This window comes from Branchiostoma floridae, chromosome 19 (assembly GCF_000003815.2).
Source record: "Branchiostoma floridae strain S238N-H82 chromosome 19, Bfl_VNyyK, whole genome shotgun sequence".
NCBI lineage: Eukaryota > Metazoa > Chordata > Leptocardii > Amphioxiformes > Branchiostomatidae > Branchiostoma > Branchiostoma floridae.
Genome location: NC_049997.1, coordinates 13,388,691 through 13,412,814, shown reverse-complemented (window position 1 = coordinate 13,412,814; position 24,124 = coordinate 13,388,691). Strand labels below are relative to the sequence as shown.

General features: G+C 41.5%; 2 protein-coding genes across 2 annotated transcripts; one reads left to right on the top strand and one right to left on the bottom strand.

Annotated features, from left to right (window-relative positions):
* The first annotated feature begins 1,735 nt into the window (after positions 1 to 1,735).
* LOC118406311 lies at positions 1,736 to 13,778 on the top strand. The gene is made up of 13 exons (XM_035806238.1): positions 1,736 to 1,799; positions 3,200 to 3,433; positions 4,016 to 4,166; positions 4,466 to 4,602; positions 5,238 to 5,379; positions 6,187 to 6,282; positions 6,698 to 6,837; positions 7,364 to 7,467; positions 7,753 to 7,912; positions 8,491 to 8,595; positions 9,165 to 9,314; positions 9,763 to 9,858; positions 12,397 to 13,778. The coding sequence occupies exons 2-13, from the start codon at positions 3,227 to 3,229 to the stop codon at positions 12,526 to 12,528; spliced, it is 1,620 nt and encodes a 539-aa protein (XP_035662131.1). The 5' UTR covers positions 1,736 to 1,799; positions 3,200 to 3,226; the 3' UTR covers positions 12,529 to 13,778.
* Positions 13,779 to 15,605: 1,827 nt separating this feature from the next.
* LOC118406850 (HCLS1-binding protein 3-like) lies at positions 15,606 to 23,820 on the bottom strand. Its single transcript, XM_035807205.1, has 5 exons — positions 23,579 to 23,820; positions 22,643 to 22,771; positions 18,293 to 18,459; positions 17,227 to 17,625; positions 15,606 to 16,713 (listed from the first exon to the last, which is right to left on the bottom strand). The coding sequence occupies exons 1-5, from the start codon at positions 23,667 to 23,669 to the stop codon at positions 16,414 to 16,416; spliced, it is 1,086 nt and encodes a 361-aa protein (XP_035663098.1). The 5' UTR covers positions 23,670 to 23,820; the 3' UTR covers positions 15,606 to 16,413.
* Between the last annotated feature and the right edge of the window lie 304 nt (positions 23,821 to 24,124).

Below are 24,124 nucleotides of genomic sequence, written 5' to 3'. Positions count from 1 at the left end.
GACATGTTGAAAAGATACAGTTCACAGATACAAAATGAGACTATTGCTGGATAAATTCAACTTCTCGCTTTTCTGTTATAGTGGAGACAATTTTAATGATAAAATGTCAATGTTTGGCCTACAGTCAAACCTGTATTAGGGGCCACCTCTACAGAGGGGCCACCTGTCCATAGTGGCCACTTTTTGTCGGTCCCTTGGGTATTTTATCTACAAGTTGCCACCTCTATACAGAGGCCACCTGTCTATAGTGGCCACATTTGTCCGGTCCCTGGAGTGGCCACAATAGACAGGTTTGACTGTATTTCTAATTCCATACGTTGGATGTACCATAACTTATATATAAGTCAGCGTGACATTACCTACAGGTTCACATGCCTTGTCAAGTTGATAAATTACTGTGTGTTTGAGGCGAACAAAGAACCTTCTGTCATTAGCCCGATGCCATGTTGAACTCGTGGGTCATTAACCCCATTTTTCATCCAGGGATCATTTAGGAGAGTTGTTCTGCCAGGCTCCCTGTAACAACTCTATAAATAGGACTAGTGTGTAGTCCCAAGTTTGTGGCTTACATGTACATATCCATAACGTGTGGTGATGTTTGAAAAACCTTTTCATCGTTCGATGATCGTACACAAATGCACCCATTTTTATGAGGTAGTTTTTTTTAATTGACACTTTTCTGACTACACTCTTCTGAATAAATCTTAAAGTGGTGAAAACACAGTCCACGAAAAACCCCATGCAGTGCGAATTGGATGCCGAAATGAGGCATAAAGAGCCAGTTTGAAGGCCAACTTAACTCTTTAAAACTCATCCTGAAATAATATTTGAATCATCACGCGTACTGTGAGTGATAGAACAACCCGGAGAATTACAAGGCACCTTTGACAGCATGATTTGGCTCACTGCGATTTTTTAAAGTATTTTTTGTGTGAAAATGTCTTATGTCTCACTCTGTCCAATCCGCTGCAGTCATCGCCATGAAAAACCTTGCCATGAATGATACAAATGATACTATTGGACACATAGAAACAATCTGTCTTTGACAACAACGGGCTCGCAACAAAGATTGCTTCATATGATTTATTTGTGAATGTCTGAAACGCTGAATAATTATTCCCTCTCATTGCACAATTATCACTGTTGCAAGTATGATGTAAACAGTGCTTTTCAGCTCATAGACTCTATAGCTATCATAAGCTTGTAAGCATGCGAAATAGCATTTCCACTTTTCGAGTTGTCGTTTTTTGTGGACTCTAGACCATCCGTATTTCTAATGTTTCTGTATTTTGTGCTTCAGGGTCATAACAGGTCAATGTCTGCTTATTCTCAGTAGATTACCCACACACAAATCATATCTCTATTAATTATCAACGGACTGACAGGTCGTCATTACAATGTACATGATGTCTGTTTTGCCGGAGGCCTGCATGTGTAATTTTACGATCAAAATGTTGGACAACTACTCCGAACAAATGTAAATACATTTTGAATTTTCGTCTTATTTTTGTTTGTATTTTCGAGTGACTATACATGGTGACTTGTATTCTTGAATTAAGACAACTTCCAAAAGTAAAGCCACAGAGTAAAGTTACTAGTTTAAAGTGTAATATGTGAGCGTTTGTAAACAGATTGGTTGTTGTCAATTTACTCTGTTTACGGCCGCAAGGCTTGAGGTCTCTATCACGTGCACAGTAATCGTGTAAAACTGCTTTGATCTATATATAGCCTCATTTGAGATCATCACCGCCCCTCGAGTGGACTTTAGCTATACGCTACGGCTTTCTTCGACAGATTCGGTGAGTCGCCTTGGAACTTGTTTGCCTGTATCTTAAGTAACGGCCCTCGGTAAGTCGTTTTACGATTTTGATGTATGATTTTCAAGCAGGCTGTGACAGAACCGACCGGTTTTCAAGACACCCTTTTCGTAAATACACAACAGCTGGATTGTGTACGACATATTGTGTATGCACGACTACGTGTACATGTATCCATACCTATAGATATCCATATATATGTGTTTAGTTGTACTGTAAGTAGTTGTTATACATGTAGACCTTACGAAAGTCGCTGTACTTTTGTCGTGTTAATAAAGATTGTATCCCAAACATTGAATTAGTTTGCAGTCGTAAGGCAATCGTACGATGAATGAGAATAGGTCCTACGTGGCCATGGACGCTCCACACAAGATGACTCGTAAACTAGACCACAGTAGTTGAACGATTTTCTTTGGTTTATGGGCAAGCCATCGGTGGGTACGTAGTGTGTTAATACCCCCCTCACATTATATACGATCTTCGCACGTACTTCGCGATCGCAGGAAGGTCGGCTGATTTAAAGATCTTAAGATGGTCTTGCGTATTTTTCACCCAAAAACTGTCCCCCTCACATATAAGCGAGGCTCGTGCGATCGACGGTGAATAAGTCTAAAAGTATGATAATGAACCTCCCATGACCTCTTGCACGCCAACAAGGTAACACAAAACGTTCCTCAAAAAAGTCAAGAGATCAATAAATGTTGCTTATTTTGCTATCGGAATCTTTTTAACCAATGAATGGAATGCGCGGGCATTATGGAAATGACACAAGAAAGGAAATTGTGTCACAAAGCCAGCCTACATACTACCACAGGGGCCACAATGTTAGAATTACCCTCACATTCCCAGAAATTCAATATTTGTAAACAAACGGAAGTCGCCGACGTCGCCCGAACATTGCCCGACTGACGGGCGTTCGCTATCCGATTTGCGCTCGATGATTAATAACTATGTCTGTGCTCGCCTATCGGTCTTCAATCGTTGGATTGACGCAATACTATTGACCGATGCCCTTGCGAGGTACGCACGATTTGCACGCACGATCTGCGACTCGGTAGCGAGCTCTGCGATCTCAGAGATCTCATGCGACTTGTCGCTTATGTTAAGAACATGTTTCGCTGCACCGCGACCGTCGTAAGACTCCTGAAAATTGCCGGCGATCCCTAAAAATCGCAAGATGATCGTGAGAACACCGGACGTCTTACTCACGAAAACGTCATTTAGAGCTCGTAAACTACTCTTCCGATCAAATCGCGCCTAATGTGAGGGGGGTATAACGCCTTTTTTTATATCATACCTTTTTTGTAAGACCTTGTCTAAAGCCTCTGCCATTCATAGCCTTCGGATGCCTAAATCTACTTCATAATTAATATATTTTCTAGTTGAAGGCGAATCCTTCAATCCACACTATGGATAACATATGGACAGCCGGACAGCAGATGATGACGAGGCTGATGAGGAAAATATGGCCTGATCAGCAGGAGGTTCGGGTCCTGAATTTGACGGAAATAGATGAGGAGGAAGACGACGAATTTTTAAAGTACGATTTCCCCTTTGAGAACCTGGTGTTCGAAGGAGGCGGTGCCAGAGGAGTCGCGTACGTCGGGACCCTTCGGGTTGGTTTGTTTCCTTACGAGTTGATTACACCAAGGAGGTTATACCCTTATCCTTTCTTATAGAGCGTTTGGTTCATGGGCCAGGGATCATTTCTATGCAGATTCATACCAAATATGATAACGTATATGTACAGGAACAGACAGTGTTAGCTGGCCAAGGAGTGCTAAGGCCCCGATGGTTCAGAACACTCCTTTGCCAGCTTAACTTATTTTGTCACCGATAGATCTGCCTGGAGATTAGGTATCTCATTGAAACTGCGGCACGTAATTGATGTCGTCGCTGTACGTGGCCTGAATTGGATTCGTGTTTTACTCTTAATTTTACAGTGGAAGTATCATACAAAAGATAATATTAAAAACAGCACACAAAGCTTGAGAATATCTTTGTCGATGAAGCTCTGTCAAATCGTTATACCGCAGCGAGGCCGCAAAGGTACCGCAGCTTCAGGGAGATGAAACCAGTCCTACACAGTGGTCATTTCATTTTATCTCGTTTTACCAGAGTTACATCACTCAGGCTACAGTCTGCTTTTCAGGAGTCATTGAAGCTGACTAAACCCATGCTTTTCTTATCTATCTAAGGTTCTGGAGACGGCTGGAGTTCTCCCCAAAATCCAGCGGGTGGCAGGAGTGAGTGCTGGCGCTATCACTGCGACACTGGTGGCACTGGGACTCAAATGCCATGAAGTGGCCGAACAGGCGAGCGTAGAAATTGGCGAAATTCTTATTTCCGGTACGTGTTCAGAATGTCATCCTTCTCTAAACTGTAGATTTTGATGGAAGTGTCGCTTTTTTAGAAGGTCCTACGGTAGCATAAGATAGTAGCAAATGCTGGCAGAGGAGTGAAGCCGGCCTAGGAGTGTGCTTGCTAATCTCCAAGCAGATCCTACACACTTCTGTGGCACTTCACTCCTCTGACACTTTTTGATACTACTTTATGCTACCGTAGCATCTGCTTGAAAATTATATCAGTATGATAGGCCGGCTTCAAACAGAGCATTTCTAACAGACTACAATCCTCTATATAATTAGGGGGGTTTCTGCAGAAATTGGTCAAGCCTATCAATCTGTTCCGGCGCTATGGCTGGGAGAGAGGAGACGGTCTGTATACATTCCTCGGAGACATCTTGGAAAAATACACCGGAAACCCTGACATCACATTTAAGCAGGTATGACGTCCTACGCATAATACGACATTTAAGCTTACATTAAAGCATGCCTGGTGTCATTTTTCTACTCAATCGAGTGAAAAAATAACCCTCTAGGTTGCGGGTTAATACAGTTAATGTTGAAATCGTTATAATCGTTGTCGTCATCGACATCGGGCGGTTGCAGACTAGGGTATTGTACGTTCTTAATCTTGCTTTTGTTGCTGACAAGATGAAGGATTTGTTTGGTGGAGTTTCTGACTAAAAAAACTGTCTTTGTGTGAACAAGGCTAACTGCCTCTGTGCCTTTGACTGTAGAAATTTGGTAGAAATGCCTATAAACTACTAGTATACTCTACTTTGCTTTTGTTATTGTCTTGGACCGGTAAGCGCCAAAACGTGTATGCCCTTGCCGACATAATCGGGTCTTTCTATTTGACCAAAATCCGGTCTACTGATTTTTTAGGTCCGTTTTCTTACCAGTCCAACAAGAAAACTCGGTTTTGTATACCGGTACATCGGTACATCTTACTATGAGATACAGTGCAAATAGATGGTAGATTGGCTTCCTCGCTTGCGAGTTGAAAAATATCATTCAATAGTTCTGCTTCATGTACAAGGAAAAAGAACTGAAACGCTCCATATACATCTTCCAGCTGTACGACATGGATTTCAAGTGCAAAGAACTCTGCATCGTGGTGACGAACCTGGACCAGTTAACGGAAGAGTGCTGTCATGTCAAGACCACGCCAGACCTTCCTGTCCGCAAAGCCGTCAGGATGTCCATGTCCATACCTGGTAAGCTAAAAAAACGTTTTCTCAACGTCAGCACATTTTTAACATATTTTTGGCGACGCCTCAGGGGCTAGCCATATAAAAGATAAAACATATAGTCCGGTGACCTAGGAAAAAAAACATGTCCAACTTTAACTTGTTACCAACTTGTGAAGGACGGTAATAGTGACATTGCTAACTAACAAGATATCTATTGATACCCTAATGATTTTTATTCTTTCATTTTATTCTTTTATTTGAGACAGAGCACCGTTTAACTTAAACAACCGTATGTTCAAGTCAATTCGGTCTGATCTGATCTGCCAGGGGCTTTTTGTGTGAAATCTTGAAGACGCTAACTTAAAATGGATTATGATGACTTTTGACAGTAAGTTTATTTGTATAAGTTGCTTAGGTAATGCTTGATATGATAAGAACATGTAAATCAGTACATGATTTGCATAAATGGTTATAGAAACGTCTAGGATTCCCCATCCTCCTACGCAGGGACATCCAACAGCTACACTGCCTGTCTGGATGTACCCTGCTCTTTTCACGGTCGCCCTTAGTTCTTGTGGACGTCAACCTCATACCAGCTGTCAAACAATCAGAGAATATAGGCTTTCCGTTTTCAAAAGCTGTCTCCCATGTATAAGGGTAACTCATTAATATTTATAAGCAGGGCGGTCAGGAACTAAGGGCGATGGTTGAAAGAGCAGAGCACGTCCAGCCAGGCAGTTTGGCTGTTGTATGTCCCTACGTAGGAGGATGGGATGCCCATAATAGGACTTTCAAACATGTGACATGTGTTTCCATGGTGATTCCATGCAGGCCTGTTTGAACCAGTTCTAGATGACTGTCACGGCTCCAAAGAATTCTTTGTTGACGGCGGCGTCATCTGCAACTTTCCCCTCCACTGCTTCGATGGTAAATGTAGACATGTCTTCATTGATAAAGTAGCAATTATCTTCAAAAGTAAACATACTTTGCCAATATGCATTGAGCATACTACCCTAGATAGATACGAGGAAGATCAAAAATTGTATTTAGGTGCAGTTGAAGATAACTTGCAATTGGGCGTCATTTTCTTTTCCACACATGACGCTTTTATCGGGTGATCTACCATTTATAAATCCTAAGATTCAAGTCAATCTATTGATTGTAAGTAATCAAATTGAACTTTTCAGTTAACAGTTCGTTTATCTTAAGATTTTCAAAATGTCTCCGATGGGGATCTGTACCGGTAGAGTCGGTGATTCTCTCGGATTGCAGTCTCTACTCTGACATATAACCTTATGGATGTGAATATTCATAATAAATGTCTGTAATGATTGCGCACCAGGATGGTGGCTGTCTATGAAGGAAGAGGATTCTCTCCTCAACAGGCTGGATAATCTCGACAACCTCAGCAGCATAATGCACCCGTCCAACCGCTTCCACTATGATAAAGACGACACGGATAGGACCCTCGGAGTCATGCTCGTAAGTACACGTTATGTTGTTAGTTATGAGTTTTCAATATGACAAGGGCGATGGGTACATCATCTTCATACGCAGGGACATCTAACGACGAAACCGCCTGTACATGTCTGGATGTACCCTGCTTTCTCAACCGTCACCCTTAGTTCTTAACCGCCCAAGAGATGTGAGATCCCTTTTGAAAACTGAAAGCCCTATTCTCTGATTGGCTGACAGCTGGTTAGGGGCGACGCCCACAGGAACGAAGGGTGACGGTTAAGAAAGCAGGGTAAATCCAGACAGACGGTTTCGTCGTTAGATGTCCCTGCGTAGGAGGATGTGGTACATGTATGTTTAGTATAGAGCACTTCCCAACGCAGATAATAAACATACGGCTATAACGCAGATAGTAAACTTACGGCAATTAAGAAGCAATGTCCATAAATGACACTGTATAACTGATTCACAGAGAAAAAAAGGAAAGCAAATTTCTGTAAATATGCATGTCGTTTTATTTTCGAATGACGTGCTACATTTTGCTTCTTTTCAGTATTCTGACGAAGATGTGGAGAAGTTCCAACGGAAATTCCATGATCGTCGGAGCCAGGAAGAAAGAGAATACGAGAGTAAGAGGCCCGACACAGAGACTGCAAGGTGAGAGAAACATGTATGATAGTGGCCATTCCCTAATGATCTCTCATATGCCACTGCATACCGGCCTACGTATACGATCTTTCCTCCCTGCTGCGTAAGCGCTAATCAGCCGTCAACCAATCAGATACCCCCTTCTGTTGTTGGAGGGAACGTTACCGACCAATCACGTTGCCTTTTGGCCGTAGGCCTCGACGTGATTGGTTGGTGAAGGCAGGCCAGCGCCAACGCATCTTGCAGGACGGATTTAGGTAAGTTTATAACTGTTCATCTGTGTTGTTATCGTAGGAAGTACAAAGACAAGATGAGGCTTGAGACCGTAGAAGCCATGGAGAACAGGAAGAAAATGCGCAGCCTCATCGACAGGTTTCTGACAAGTCTGAAGGAGCAAAACACTGAACAGAACTCAACCATCAGCAGGGACGAGCTACACAGAGCTTTTACTGAGGTAAATATATTGCCATCCTGCTACGCCCGGTCCCCAACGGTATTAGCCTATTGGGGCCCTGCTGTCTGGATGTCTACCAGCGGTTACTGTGATTGCCGCCACAAAACAGCTGTCAGCCAATCAGAGAATAGGCCTTTCTTGGGCTTTCTGTTTACGAAAGCCATCTCGCAAAGGCCGCTGGGAAGCTATAGGCCAACCATGTTACGTCTTACATAGCTCCATCCTCCTATGCCCGATCCCCAACGGCTGACTGCCCATATAAGTTTAAGCTTATTAATATTCATAAGCAGGGCGGTCAGTAATTCATCTGAGTGCACCAGACAGCAGAGGTGACCACAATGAGTTTCGATACGCCTGTGGTTCCTCTGCTTAGGAGAATGATATATTGCACTCATTAACAATTTGTGACAAATGTGAAACTTAAAAGCGATTTGGGTGAGAAGTAATTGCCAAGACAAAATTATAGCCCTATAGTTCAGGGTAGAATATCCCTTATGATAATCTGTAATCCTTTGTTATCTTGTATGGAAAATAACGAACAAAATTAATGACAAATATGATAATGAAATATCCTATAGGCAGGCGACAGCTCTATGGAGGAAGAAGACAAGAAGAAACTTTTTGGTGAGGCCTACAAAGTTGACAAACTCTTCGACCAAATGGATGCCGACAAAGATGGACAGGTTAATATTTATCATACTATCAAGTCACAGTTTGGATCTTTTCTAGTGTGAATTTTGCATAGACTTCTCTGTTCAATGCGCCCTTAGCTGCAAAGTTTGAATTGTATAGAAATGATTGCAAAGTAAGGTTGAAATGTAATCTGACAAAGACTGGAGCTCTCGAGATTGGCAGTGGAGAATTTGGGTAAGCAGAATTTTTTTCTGAAATTCTCCCGTCTTGCTTCAGAAAAAAAATTCTTAGATGTAACGTTACATAACGGTAAACATGGACGTAAACATTGATGTAAAGATCATTCGTTATTTCATTAAAAGAAAGGGATTTTTATAACCATTCTGGTCTTTGTCATCGTCAAGTATTTGATTTATCTGTAACTCGAATGCTAACTTATCGACTAGAACTGTCAGCAATGGCCAATATGGTCAAAGATTGAAAACGTAATTTTTCGATTGGTTTGGAAAAAGCCTATTCATCCATGTAGGGATATACAAAATCATTTATTTGTAGTTTTGAGAAATTAAAGTCGATGATGTGCAATTTTACCTTTTTATACAAATCTCCTGGTAAATAGTTGTCGTACCAGGAGATCCACGAGTTCTTCGCCAACAAGGGCTACAGCTGGCTGACACGCTGTATGGAGGAAGAGACTGTGGGGCTGGGAGATTACACCTTAAAGTACGTGAAACTACTGGATGTCATGGGGAAGAGAGCCTACAGCAAGGTCGGTACTGTTTTTTTTTGTTGATATTCAGAACATGGGTGAAATTTGTGGGGATCACAACAAATGATTGTACTAAGTTGTCACCGGCAACATCAACGTGTACACATACTGACTCTCACCCATGCGTACTCTCTCTCTCTCTCTGTCTCACACACACACACAGGCGCGCGCGCACGCACGAATGCACACACACACACACACACACACACACACACACACACAAACAAAGAAATAAACACGAACAAACAAACAATAAACACCGCATACCTATTAGCATTTTTGGAGGGGTATTTCATAATCATTTGAAGTTTTTTTTTTTTTTGAATAAAATAGTAAAACATTATCATTTCTATCCATGCATTTCTCTCAGTTTTGTAACATAATAGATTCTATGAAGAGTAAATTTCTGGCGCATAAATTTTTGATTGAAATGAAAATTGCATTGCAGGACCAGGATGTGAAGAGGTGCATCGGCGTGGACAGCGACTACGTCAATACAACAGATTTTGACTTGGAGGATGAGGACAAACTCTTTCTGTTCAAGGTAGAGTTTTAAACAAGCTACATATGGTGACAAGTACATGTATGCTACAGATGTTAGCTGATCCCTTACGTTTAACTTGTTATCTTCGCCAGCGAAGATTATGTTTTTGTCGACTTGGGTCTGTATGTAGGTCAACAGCATATAACTCGAGAAATTGAGGTTGGGAGTTTTTGATTTTTTGCAGGTGTGTAGAGGTTGTCAAAAGATATGCCTAGTTCGAAAATGGTTTACCTGGCGTTTTCCTATGGTACAGTAGCGAAGTTGTTATTGTTTTCGAGTTTTTTTTTCGGGAAGCATAAGTCAAAACGCAGCTGGGCGATTTCCACGATATTCGGCAGGTGTGTAGCGGTTGTGGTCATGTGCGATATTGGTTTAGCTAGCTTTTACCTATGGTGCTGTAGCTGGCTTTGTATGTAAGTGCGTTTGTCTGTATGCAAGATAACTCGAGATGTTCTTGATGGATGGTTAATATATTTGGTTGATAGGTAGGGGACACAGAAAGGAAGGTCAAAATCGATAATGGGCCTCCTGGCGACTTGTTTTGGTACTGCAAGTGAGCGTCAAAGTTTCCGCCTAAATTTTCCAGAAGTGCCAGGCTCATGATTTTTAAGTGGTGGATAGCTGTTGGGACTAGGAGTAAATGGTGTAATTTTGGGCCACCTAGCAGCTTATTTGGAACTGCAGTGGGTCTTATAGTTTGTAACTTTTGCGAAGGATAACTCCAGAGGGGATTGTAGGATTCTTTGTTTTTGTTAGGTGATTATGAACATAATGAGATGCAAATTATGTAAATCAGTATCTATTTAATATAATTACTTAGGGAAATTTAATAAACTGCAATATACTGCAGAAGCATATAGGGTGGTACATACATGTGCGCCACAGCTGGTGTCTTTAGATGTAGGTCAAAAGCTCGCCTTAATGCTCTCTGCCACAGCTATTAGTTACGGTTGACCCGTACATTAACAACTGGTACATAGGTTAATCCTCAGCCACCTTAGCATTGTTTTCCTGTTGGGAAACTCGGAACACAGTGACTACATAGGCACAGGGTATCTGACAATGGGATTGGGAGGCAGGAATAAGTAACTATGCAGTTGCATTATACACTTGCTTGCATGTATGTTTTCCTTGTGGTAACGCTTGACAAATTTGGTCTTAGAAATAACTTACAACCATGGTTCTCTTAGAAACCCCAGGGAGTCTGCAGGTTTGAAATGGAGTGCAAGCCTGCAGCTGGCATGGGTTTGTTTACATTATGGTTGATAGATTAGCCAGTCTTACTGTGTCTATTCTTCCCTGATAGAAGAAAACCCACAAATGCTAGCTTATCAGAGACTGTGTGGTTTCTTACTTCTGTTCAATTTGTGACACTAGCTGCCTCCCGGAAAATGTGAGGAAAGTACTGCACACTATAATGTACTTACACTCACATCTAAGCTTATCTTTAGACTTATAAAATGTACGTCTATTCTAACCACTAATATAAAAAGTTAGCACTTGAAAAATACAAGCTACAGCTTGTTACCTGTAAATAAGTCCGACAATAAGATTAATTGTATTAAAATAAGATCATCCTAAATAAGCATGCTAATTAACTCCAACTTTGCATAATTGACAATTTAAAATGTACATCTCTACCAAAAGTAACAATATGCAAAATATCATGTAAATCCAACGTTCCTGCAACCTACCGACAAAAAAGAAAACCATACCATGTCCAAGTAAAAAGATACCACATACCAAATATCATTTCAATCCATCCAAAGATACTTAAGTTATGCTGACCACAAAAATGCAAAAAAAACACAGACAGACAGACAGACACACACAGACATACCAAAAGCTGTGCCAGCATTTCAAATGCAGGCAAAAATACACAAACAATATAAATTCACTGCATTCCAAAACAAGACACATAAATTTCAAAAACTCACATTACAAAAGCATTTCATTAAATATCTATTTCCCAAAATTAACAACATTTCAAAAACAACAATCTTCATAAAAAAATTGTTTATTTGGCGAAGATATGTGTTCGTGGAACTCTAGCTTTTGATGGTTTGAGTCATTTAGATTTTATAGTCAAGCATGACACAGTGCCTTGAATATACATGATGTTTAAAACGACTAACATTATAAACTGATTGACGTATCAGGAAACAACAAGGGACGTTTACGGCTACACGTGCCATAGTTACAAGCAAAGCTCGAATTGTTCAAAATCACTTTTCCTTATGATTATGTAGCATGGAACTCGCTTTCACCAAATACAGTAGGGGCACCTCGCTAGATAGCTTTAAGCATTGTGCTATGCAAGGAGTTAAGTAGATGTGCAGGAGTTTGGTGTAAAAAGTCGCTCAGTGAGTATGACCACATTTGTATTGTATACTTGAAAGATCGATAGACGGACCAGGCAGTACACAGATAAAAAGCATTGACTTTGAACTGCCAGTTGTAGTTTGTTGGAAATTTATTATCATCATCTTATTGAAGGCTGATCAACTGACGAAAAAAATGTCTGTCCTCCATCAACAGCAAGGAGCGATTGGAGCTCGGGCCTTTCTCCGAACCTACATCAAAGACAACAACCTCAAGGAGAGAAAAGACAACTGGAAGACGATTCGGAGCTACGTTCTTTTTGCTCCAAGGAGAAGCCTCCCGCAGTAATACGAAACGGATTGAAATAACGACCTTTTGGTCATGATTTTTGCCATGGAAGCTGGCTTGATTTTCTATGATATCTTATTATGGTCGTTTTTGTTTTTACGTTCGCCAAGAAGGTTCTGTTTTTGTAGCGTAATGTGGTTGAGGGTTAACAGCATAAGTCAAGGAGCTATTGGTAGATTGTTATAAGATTTGGCATGTAAGTAGGTGCGGATGGAATATGGTACAGTTTAAAGACAAAGTATAGTAAATACATACTAAGTTCAGTGTGTGCAAAGACTGTATATGCAAAAACAGTGGTTGTAGATAGTTTTAAGTTGTATTTGTATCATGTATAACGGGAAAACAGGACACTGGTACTGGAAACGAGTAAGACAAGGTGCATTTTATACTTTGTGCATGAACTCTCTGTATAAAGCTAAGCGCACAACCGACCGTACGTGCTTTTTGGAGGTCACATCCGCCTCGTTTTTTCTGAGTAGGGAGGGAATACGTCTACGTCTCAACGTACGTCAACGCACGTCACTCAAGGTTACACAAGGTGTAAGTATGTGGTACGTACGCCACGCCTGGCCGTGAGCCGGTTGCGTGCACTATTCGTTGCGCCAGTGGAGAGTTGTTAGACAAAACAAGGTCTATTTATACTGTGCACATGAACTTTCTATAAGAGAAGCACTTGGTAGTGGTCCTAGAGAGAAGTAAGACAGTACAAGTTACCGGTGTAATTAGATTGTGTGTAGAAATTGTACTGTATTACTGTGCTGTACATACATGTAAGTGTAACAGGGTGCCCCTGTACTATAGTCTATACTGTAACTTAGCTAAGGTCCTGGTACTTTTAACATATCTTAACTCTAGCTAGAAAAGCATTGGTAACTCTGACCTCTTCTGAGAAGGACTCAGGGCAAGAGTAGGCGTTCTGATGACAGCCACGAGTAATGACCCTTGAAGAGACATAACGACATTTCTACCCAGGAGGGCTTGCCTTTCCCTGTACATCTCCGGTGGACACAACCATATATGGGCATGGTCAGGGGACTATCCAGTAGCATCTTAGAAACTACTAAGGAAGTGACTCATGATGATGTAAAGAGAAAGAATGTACCTTTTTCTGAGAAATATGTGTGTAGGCGGATAGGAAACATATAAATAGGGAAATAGAACCCATGTACTCAGTGTAGTCTGGAGAGGAGAAGAGAGATGTAGAGTTCTGCTTTGGAGAGAGGGAGAATACAGACACGTCTTCCATGTAAGCTCTGGCTTCTGTCGTCCTTGGTTGTCGCACACACCATAAGACCTTCAACTATCCTACGAACTCTGTAAGGGACGCCTTCGAGTCAAGGTCACGACCAACCACACCCTTACATAAGTACTAGGCGTTGTTGTACAAGATACATTTTCTCCTTAATCATGCAAATGAGGGACTCATTTATCATTCTAATTTAGGCGTCAATTCATCATCTCACTTCACATATGTTGCTATCTGAATGATACGTATATTTATTCAGGTAAAAATCAATGCTGATGTTATCTACAAAATTTACATAAATTCTTTGGCAATACAAATGTACTGAAAATGACAACAATAGCTGTAATCTAAGCACAATGGTGTAATGATACCGAAGGGTCGGCTTGCGGACAGCAATATTATTACAATTATTCCAGCTGGAAAGATTTTTGATTTCTTATCTGTGATTGGTCAACTTGGTAACGTCCTAAGCTTTCTGACTGGTAGAGATGTTACTCACGTTAACAAATGGTACGTAGCGTATCAAACACACCTATCTGATGTTGGTTAGCTTTCTCCAATTGAATTAGCAACAGACTCCGCGTTAGCCAATCAACTTCACGTTTTGTCTTCCCTATATCAACGAAAGATCTGCATTTTGCATTCTGATCACTAGGGGTCGCTGTGAGACTGTAAGGAATCCAACTAAAACGGTGTCGTAAAAACGCGTCCATGGGGCATTTGTACTTGACTGAAGTTTGTTGGTATGTGACACAGTTAGTAAATTGCGTTATATCCATTCTAATCTAGCTCAGAGTTTCTCTTTTTATCGCCTCTGCCAAATTCGGAGCTATAACTTTGTTGCATCGATATCAGGGTTGCGCTATAGTTGGGGAGGGGGACGACACACATCAAATGTTGGAACCATGTTAGATAGCCCTGTTTACTGTTTACTCGCTTACAGTCGCCACGGCTAGGTGTATGAAATGATTCCTGCACTTATTCATCGTCTACATAAGGAAAATGCGCCTGTCCTTGGTGCTGAACACCATCCACACAGCTAGGTAAACAAACCTGTCCTTGGTGCTGAACGCCGTCCACACAGCTAGGTAAACAAACATGTCCTTGGTGCTGAACACCATCCACACAGCTAGGTGAACAAACCTGTCCTTGGTGCTGAACACCATCCACACAGCTAGGTAAACAAACCTGTCCTTGGTGCTGAACACCATCCACACAGCTAGGTAAACAAACCTGTCCTTGGTGCTGAACACCATCCACACAGCTAGGTAAACAAACCTGTCCTTGGTGCTGAACGCCGTCCACACAGCTAGGTAAACAAACATGTCCTTGGTGCTGAACACCATCCACACAGCTAGGTAAACAAACATGTCCTTGGTGCTGAACGCCGTCCACACAGCTAGGTAAACAAACATGTCCTTGGTGCTGAACACCATCCACACAGCTAGGTAAACAAACATGTCCTTGGTGCTGAACACCATCCACACAGCTAGGTGAACAAACCTGTCCTTGGTGCTGAACACCATCCACACAGCTAGGTAAATTAACCTGTCCCTGGTGCTGAACACCATCCACACAGCTTTGTTAACAAACCTGTCTCTGGTGCTGAACACCGTCCACACACAGGTACACAATCCCGTCCCTGTTTTATATAGAAACAACAACATAATTTAGGAAGCTCCCCTCCCCATATTTTCTTGCACAACTTAGGCTGATTTTTGTAGACACCTCAGATTTTAGAACCAACTTAGGTCACAAAACTAGTAAGTTAATACCAGGGCACATCTCCATTCATGTCTGCATCTGCAAGGCATTAGCTTTGTTCAATGCATTTCCATTTTCAGTATGTTGACCAATGCCGGAGTTTATTTTCCTGAAAACAAGCAAAAATCAACATATACACACACCAATGTCATCAATAGAATTTACTTGCTGTAAATGTTGCCTTAGTGGAGTCTAAACATGGCTTTCTTCATGCAAAGACATTGCACATCATCTAATACTGAAAACAGGCGTTGACCTGTTATACCTAATTTACTGCGGTAACGTTACAAATTATGAAAGTCATGGGGACATGTAGTATTGGAGTTTGAATACGAGGTACAAATATATTCAAATACTGATATATCATCAGGCTAAATGTAAAAGCAAACATTTGACACTTTGCTATTGACATTATTTAAAGGAACATTTTAGAGACATTTCCATACATTTAATTCATTTTGTCTGTATTATACTTTGTATATTGACCATGGTTCATGAAATATTGCACATTCAATTTTGATATAATGCACATGTAACGTTACACTTTCTGAAAAGATTATTCCTAAACCAACTAAAAAAAAAAGTAAATAAAACAAAAACAGCCGGAGCCTAACTGAGACTATTCCTATAGAAAGTTATACCATCTATGTTACAGATAACAGTTACAAATAACAATTGCACAATTTAAAAAAAGTTTAAAAACAGACTCTCATTCTTTAAAAAAGCATTAAAAAAGATAATACATGTTAACAGCTTCTTTTCCTCTATCAACAAAATACAGAACTTTTTTTCAGATAATTATAAACTATTTGAGCTTTGCAAGAATGCAAGAAAGAGATATGAAGTTATGGCATCATTGTGGCCTGTAAAATGATTTAGAAAAGATTAAGATCATCATCCTGCTGACTAGACTCCGTCTGTATGTACTTCATGATGTCATCATCTCCCATGGACTCTACCGTCCTGACCTGACCTCCGGAAAGATCTTCAGACGAGCGGGCCGCTTTGGTGAGGCTCGGTTTGGGCGCGGTCGGCGGCTTCTTCCCGGGTCTCGGGGCAGGTATGGGGCGTGGCTTTGGCGATGGCTTTGGCGATGGCTTTGGTTTCTCTTTTGAGACGTTGAGAAGTTTGTCCAAGTCGTCTTCGATGGTGAGAAGATCTGTGTTATCCTCAACCTGATGGAAGGGATTCATACAGTGAGCAATATTTCTACTAGTATATTGCAGTTCTCATGTGCATCACTAGGAGCATTACTACGCCACATATTTTTTTCTTTGTTTCCAATCCATATATCTGATGATCCAAATTTGGTTGCAACAAAGTATTGCATCGGACATTGGACAGAGTATAAAGTTGGCGGAGATGAGTGCGACGAATCGTGCAGTCTGGAGAAATATCACGGAGGGAGCAAGGGGCCAGTCACTGGCCTAGGCACTTAGGCAGGTAGGCATAGTATTGCAATTGAGCAACACTTCTCTGGTGTATGAAGGAAGGAGAATTCTCTATTCTTCAATAAAAGTCAATAATGCTCTCCATTACCTAATGGGCAGAACAGACATATGGAAAAGGTTATGAAGAAGGAAGTTGCTACGGAAATGTACTTTTCAACATTTAGGCGGATAATGGTTAAGCACTTTTTCCAGAAATCAAATAACAAAAAGCAACACAAACAAAACAAACAAACAAACCTCTACAGTTGGTTCTGGCTTGGCTTCCACACGAGCTCCCTCAGGAATGAACAACTCTTGGTCTTCATCATCTTCTTCTCCGAACAACTTGACCACTTGTGACCTTGTGACATCAACCTTCTTGACCGGTGCTGCCCCAAACAGTTCATCGTCTACTGTCGTACTCGATGACGTCTGTCCAAACAGGTCGACATCCGCTTCGTCTACAACATCACCGCCAAATATGTCCACTTTCTTCGACAAGTCTTGCACATTTTGGGGTTTGGTAGGCTCGTCATTGGCGGGCTTCTCTTCAAAGATGTCTTCTTTATTTTCCGCCTGAGATGGAGCGATCTTGGCTTCTGCTCTTCTTAAGTAGTAGGTGGCCTTGGACTTGCTCACTCCGAGAAACTCCAAAAGCTGTTGAGTAGAAACATGAGAAGTGCTTTCTGATTATTTCCATTGATCGATAGCTAACAGAGAGGCACATTCAATAAATCATTCTTTAATCTTTAATTTTAAAAGTACTGTGAAGAAAAGATCTAGCCTTTTTATTAAACTTTTGCTTAATATCTATCATAAATCATGAAGTTGCCTATCGTTATAGTCCTCTACATTCACAGCCTGTGGTACCATTGATAGGCACTAGGTGGTGCTTTTATTTCAAATTTCTTTGCTAACGTTACTACTGTAAATGCATTTAAGTTTGCGTCTGAGGATTTAATTTCGCGGTAGCGGGAAAAAGGACTTGTCACGGTGGTTTTAAGTTCGCGATAGCACCATGTAGTCTTACTGCCATGGAAAAATGTTCTCGGAAACTCACATCAAACCACTGTGAAAGTTTCTACATTAATTTTACAGTATATGGAATAGAAATGCATCCGAGTTTACATTTTGCCATGCAAAACTTTGGCATTCTATTTAAGAAGAAGAAGAACTTTATGGCACGACAACTGTAGAGGATACAGTGTTTGGCAACTTGTACATACAACACATACAGAACAGAACACTACATGAGTTACTAGTATCTAAAAATCTAAGAAACTAATCTATTTATGATTCAATATAAAGAAAACGATTGTCACACCTCTGGACATGTCGCCAGTTTGGGAGTCCGTGCGACAAACCTGAGGAAGGTGTCACAGGCGTTTCTTCTCTCTTTAATCACCGCAGCCGAGGACTTCAGTACCATGCGGGACGGCAGGGCGGGCAGGGCTGTACCCGAGAACTTCTCATCTAGACTCTTGTGGAGAGCTGTCGGTAGGAAAAGGTTGATGTCTTAAGTGTCTGCTTTCAGGAGGCATTGAAGACATAAATTCTGTTGCTAGGATTCATTCATTCATTCATTCATCCATCAATCTATGTATTCATTAATTCATTCAAACTCACACACACTCACTCACTCTCCGGTTTAACGTCTGTTGTTCCCCATCCTGTGGGGGTTAGACGTGCTTGCACGTAGATGAGGGGGCTTGATGACTCATTCTTTTATTCATCTAAAAATGTACATACTCATACATCCACCCATCCATTCATTTGTCTGGCTAAGTGTACATTCCTTCACTCAATCATTCATCCTTCTATCTATCCATCCATCCATTCATTCCTTCCTTCCTTTTTTCAATCGGGTTTCCATGGACTTTTATTTATTTATTTGGATTCTCCACACTGGAGGGTATGGCGGAACAGGTGTCAAAAGACACCTTTTCGAAGCCGCCATACCTTAAACATAACAATGATACATCAAATCATAATATACATAAATACAAGAACAGATATCATAATCAATGTAACATTCAAGTCAAGATAAATCAAGTTAACAACACACATACATTATGGAGTCTAGATCTATGAAATAGATATACAAATGTACATGTAGTAATAATATAAGGTAAAATTATCGTGGCCTTGTGGCAATGCAAGAGGTGCAACAGCATGCTAGTGACCATGTGCAAGCCTGCTCTAGCTTGAAGTTTTGTCGGAAACGGTTTTGCATAAATGTAGATAGTTTTCGTTTAAAGGCAGACACATCGGACGGGCTTGTGGCTGATGCTCCCAGCCCTCTGATTTCAACGGGAAGTTTGTTCCAAATTGTGATAAGTCGTGGAGTAAATGAGGAGGCAAATGAAGAAGATCTTACTCTCTGAGGGACTAACATGTGTGCCCTTGAACTACGTGGCGTTCTTGTAGGGAATGCAGCTAACCTCGCTAGATCTGAATCATATACCTTTGCAAGGGACTTAACAAATACCACAACATCAGACATCTCTCTTTGGTAAGACAGTGGTAACAAGCCTAGTCTAGAAAGTCTAGACTTGTAGTCCAGGTGTTCAGCGGAGGGCCCGAGGATGTATTTCGTTGCCCTTCGCTGTACACCCTCGATCAGGGCTGTGAGATTACGTGATGTTGGGCTCCATACTGACGAACAGTATTCCAAAACACTTCTAACAAGAGACAAATACAATGTCTTACGTATATCAGTGTTGGACTTGTAACCTATGGAACGCTTGATAAACCCAAGCATTTGATTAGCTTTGGCCACTGTTCTTATGACATGGCTATTCCATGTGAGGTTGGATTTTACTGTGATGCCAAGGTCGGACATGCTGTCCACTACAGTCAGGTTTGAACTTGACATGTGATAATCATATCTGATGGGGTACTTGGATCGTGTAAACCTTAACACTATGCATTTGGATAGGTTGAAAGTCAACTTCCACATTATGCTCCAGTCATGTAGTGAACAGATATCCTGTTGTAGTTTTGAACAGTCATTTGTGCTACGGATCTCTCTGAAACATTTGCTATCATCTGCAAAAAGTGCTGACATAGAGTTTCTAGCCGAGTCAGGTAGATCATTTATGTAAAGTACGAACAACAGTGGGCCTAGGATGGAGCCCTGTGGGACTCCGGAAGTGACGGTACGCCAATCAGACCGACTTCCTTCAACCACCACTCTTTGGCGGCGGTTTGTCAGGTAGGACTCAATCCATGACAAGAGACTACCACTGAAACCGTACATTTGTAATTTATGGACTAGTAGAGCATGTGGGACTGAATCAAATGCCTTGGCAAAATCTAAAAACAACATGTCTACTTGGCCTCCTTTATCAAGAATTGACCCGACCTGATGGTACACATCCAAAAGCTGGGTGGCTACAATGTCGTTATCACCTAATCTTAATGTCATCTATCTTAATGCAAGAAGCGTTAAATCTGTAAACCAGTATAGAAACAAATTGGTGCAACTCCAGAACTTGATCAACCTCGAAGCACCAGACCTCCTAGCTATCACTGAGACTTGGTTAACTCCGGATGTACATGACCAAGAGGTTATTCCGCCGGACTTTGTCACTTATCGTAAGGACCGTTACGACACCCACAACAACAAGGCTGGTGGAGGAATCTTACTTGCTGTCAGATCCACAGTCTGCAGTAGGCGCAGACCCGACTTGGAGCCCCAGGATGAAATCCTAGTTTGCGAACTCCACCCCCCTACCGTGGGAAGGATTGCTGTGGTACTATGTTACAGGCCTCCTTCCGGCGACCTGGCACCATTTACACGCAACCTGTGCTCGGTTTTGGAGAGTGTACATAACGAATACAGCATGTGCTGCGTACTCGGCGATTTCAACCTGCCTCGTATTGACTGGTCAAGCTGTGTTGTGACAAACGACGGCAAGGAAGCCGACTTCTGCAACTTGATCAACAACCATTTTCTTCAACAACTCAATCAAGTGCCTTCAAACTCGTGTCACAACTTACTCGATCTGGTGTTCACGGACTTTCCTGAGAGGTTTTCTGAGATCAGGGAGTTACCCGCTGTTTTTGACACCGACCATACAGTACTTGAGTTCACACTCCAATGTCGTATTCAACACAAGCGAGGGCTTCCTCGGAAAGTGTACAACTTCAAACGAGCGGACTGGGGCGGACTCAATGCACACCTGGAGTCGTCGGGTTTAGCTGAGTCTGTCACTAACCACCCTGATATTGACTCTGCCTGGGAGGCGTGGTCTTCGGCTGTGCAGTCTGCTGTCGACACGTTTGTGCCCTCTCGCAAACTTAAGGTGTCCACTACTCCTCCCTGGATTGACAGCGAAGTTCGTAACCTACAGAACAGAAAGCGTACTGCATGGAGAAGAGCGAAGCGAACTGACTCTCCCTCTCACTGGACAAAGTTTCGCAAACTTCGGAACAGGCTGAAAAACGTCCTATCAGCCAAATACAAGAAGTACCTGGAGAGCCTGTCGTCCACTCTTCATGAGTCGCCCAAGAGTTTTTGGGCTTTTGTTCGGGCAAAGTCCAAATCCAAGTCCCTTCCATCAGTGGTACAACTAGAAGGCATTATTGCACAGTCTCCAATAGATAAGGCATCTATGTTCAATGATTACTTCTTCTCCACATTTACAAAGCCAGATATAGACACTGTAAACCCTGTTATAGACATTGTAAGCGATGATGCTCTGTGTAACTTACAGTTTTCTGTAGATTCCGTTCACAAGGTGCTTGCCACTCTTGATCCAAATAAGGCTGTAGGTCCAGATGCTATGTCTCCTCATGTCTTGAAGAGATGTGCGGACGTTATCGCACCATCCCTGACTCTACTATTTAATAAATCTTTGGCCTTAGGTAAGTTCCCCTCACACTGGAAAGACGCTCACGTCACTCCCATTCATAAGAAGGGAGACAAAGAGGTCGTTTCTAACTACAGGCCTGTGTCATTACTTTCCACTGTAAGTAAAGTCATGGAAAGGGCGTTCACGACAGCATAATTCCTAGGCTTCATGCGTAATACACAATCTACAACATGGTTTCATGAAGGACTAGGTTAGGTGGGGTGGGCTTCCTCTTTTAAACAGGCTACTACTACCTTTAATGGGTTCATAGGCTTGGCATAGGGCATCCTCCTAACGCCCGGTCCCCAACGGCACTACCTTATGGGGCCCTGCTATCCCATGCCCTATTAGTGGCTATTATGACTGTCGCCACAAACAAGCTGTCGACCAATCAGAGAATAGGCCTTTCTTGGGCTTGTTGTTGTCGCAAGCTGTCTCGCAAAGGCCGCTGGGAAGCTATCAGCCAATCATGTTACGTATTACCATGACTTTGTTTGCTCACCATGCCAACGCCCGATCCCCAACGGCTGACTGCCCATATAAGGGCAAGCTCATTAATATTCATAAGCAAGGCACCCCTAATAACCGAATACTGTGGCTGTGTTGTCAGGGGTGATATCATAGGCTTTGCCGTGATTGTCAACCCTGAGTGTGAGGGTGGGCATAGGGGTTTGCTAATGGAATTTCCTCGAAGAAAAAAACTGTATCAATGCATATTTGTGTGTATGAAAATGCACACATGTTGTCATGTAATATAGCACAGATGACGTCAAATGAAAAGCCTGTAATGTTATAAAGAGAAGAAGATGTATACATACCTTCAAATTCTGCATATTTGTGGCTGCACATAAACTGAACAACATCATTCTCCCTGTGCTTTGGGCTCTTGAAGACAGAAAGGTCGGTGATGACTATTGTTTGGTACAGGGTGGTGGTTGCTAACGTTCCTGGAACAGAGTTTATTACATTCATCAATAGCAATATACTGGATGGCTTTAGAATTTGCGTGTGCATTGATTTTTGCTGATTTTGCAAAAAGATTAAGGAGGAAAATCAATGCTCTGTTCTGGCCTGGATGCTTTCAGTGTATTTACCTAAAATTACCTGAACCGTAGAGATTGTAATGTCCCCTGCGGTCAGGATCTGGAAGGCGGGTAGCCCACTGCTGCTCCTCGTGTAGTTGTAGAAGTGACTCAAGTAATTGTGTTACAAGCAATGTGTGAAGTTGTTGAAGTTAAACTAGTTTGAACAGTAGAGGTGAGGTTACTAGTGTGGTAGCCTTTAGAGTACTGTAGTCCATACAAAGTGATACAAAGCTTAGTATAAACCAAGTAGTGTCACTTTCTGAACTCTTGAATACCTGAGGAAAGACTTGTTGGCTGTGTTCATTTAGTGTTGTCGCTTCAATTCTAGTTACAATGTTAATGTTCTCTCTTTTGAAAATGTTTTTTTTTCACATATGCATTCTCGTATCAGATTTGGAGTTTGGGAAGGATGTCATTCATATCAGTAGATTCCATGCTTTGTACCTTGCACAATTGTTGCGCAATAAAGTTATCAGTATCATTATTATTTAAAAAAAATCTACTCGCTGAGTGACTAGGCATCAAAATACAGAAACTACTAAAAAAACACGTGACACATTAATCTAACAACAACATTAACTTACATCGTGGAATAAGAAGGTTGACAAAAAATTATGCAAGGATACGCCCCTTTTCCCAACACCTGAACTTTTTGTATGGCGGTTTTACCTGCGATTTCTTCTGTTTGGGGAACGCTTAAATCCAGCCCCGTTTCAGAGTTTCTGAGTTCTCTTGTGGTGACGGTAGCTGCTATTGGCATGGTGGTACTCTGTTTACTACATAAAGTACAGGAAAGACGTTGATTCGCTTCCAAAGACGCAGAGAAAGTTTGGAAGATGCTGATCGACCCTTGAACTGAACGTCTTGTGACTTCCGGGTTTTAAGATCATGCTATTTTGCTTCGTAGGGGTGTTCACTGTTTTGAGATATTGTGATATTATAGTAAAAGCCACTTGAAGAAATAAGCTGCCAGAAAGATAAAACATACGATGATCATTATCTGAAAAAATCCATCAGTTTTTCATTTTGTGGTGTACAAAAAATTAAAGTAGAGATGTCAATGTCTTGTGACTTCCGGGTTTTGAGATCATGCTATTATCATTGTAGGGATGTAATTTCTTTGTTGTGGAAATGGATTGCAAAGGTATTGTAAATTCTATTTAAGAAAATAATTATCTAATAGAATACAAGAATATGATTTTTTTATGCGAAGAC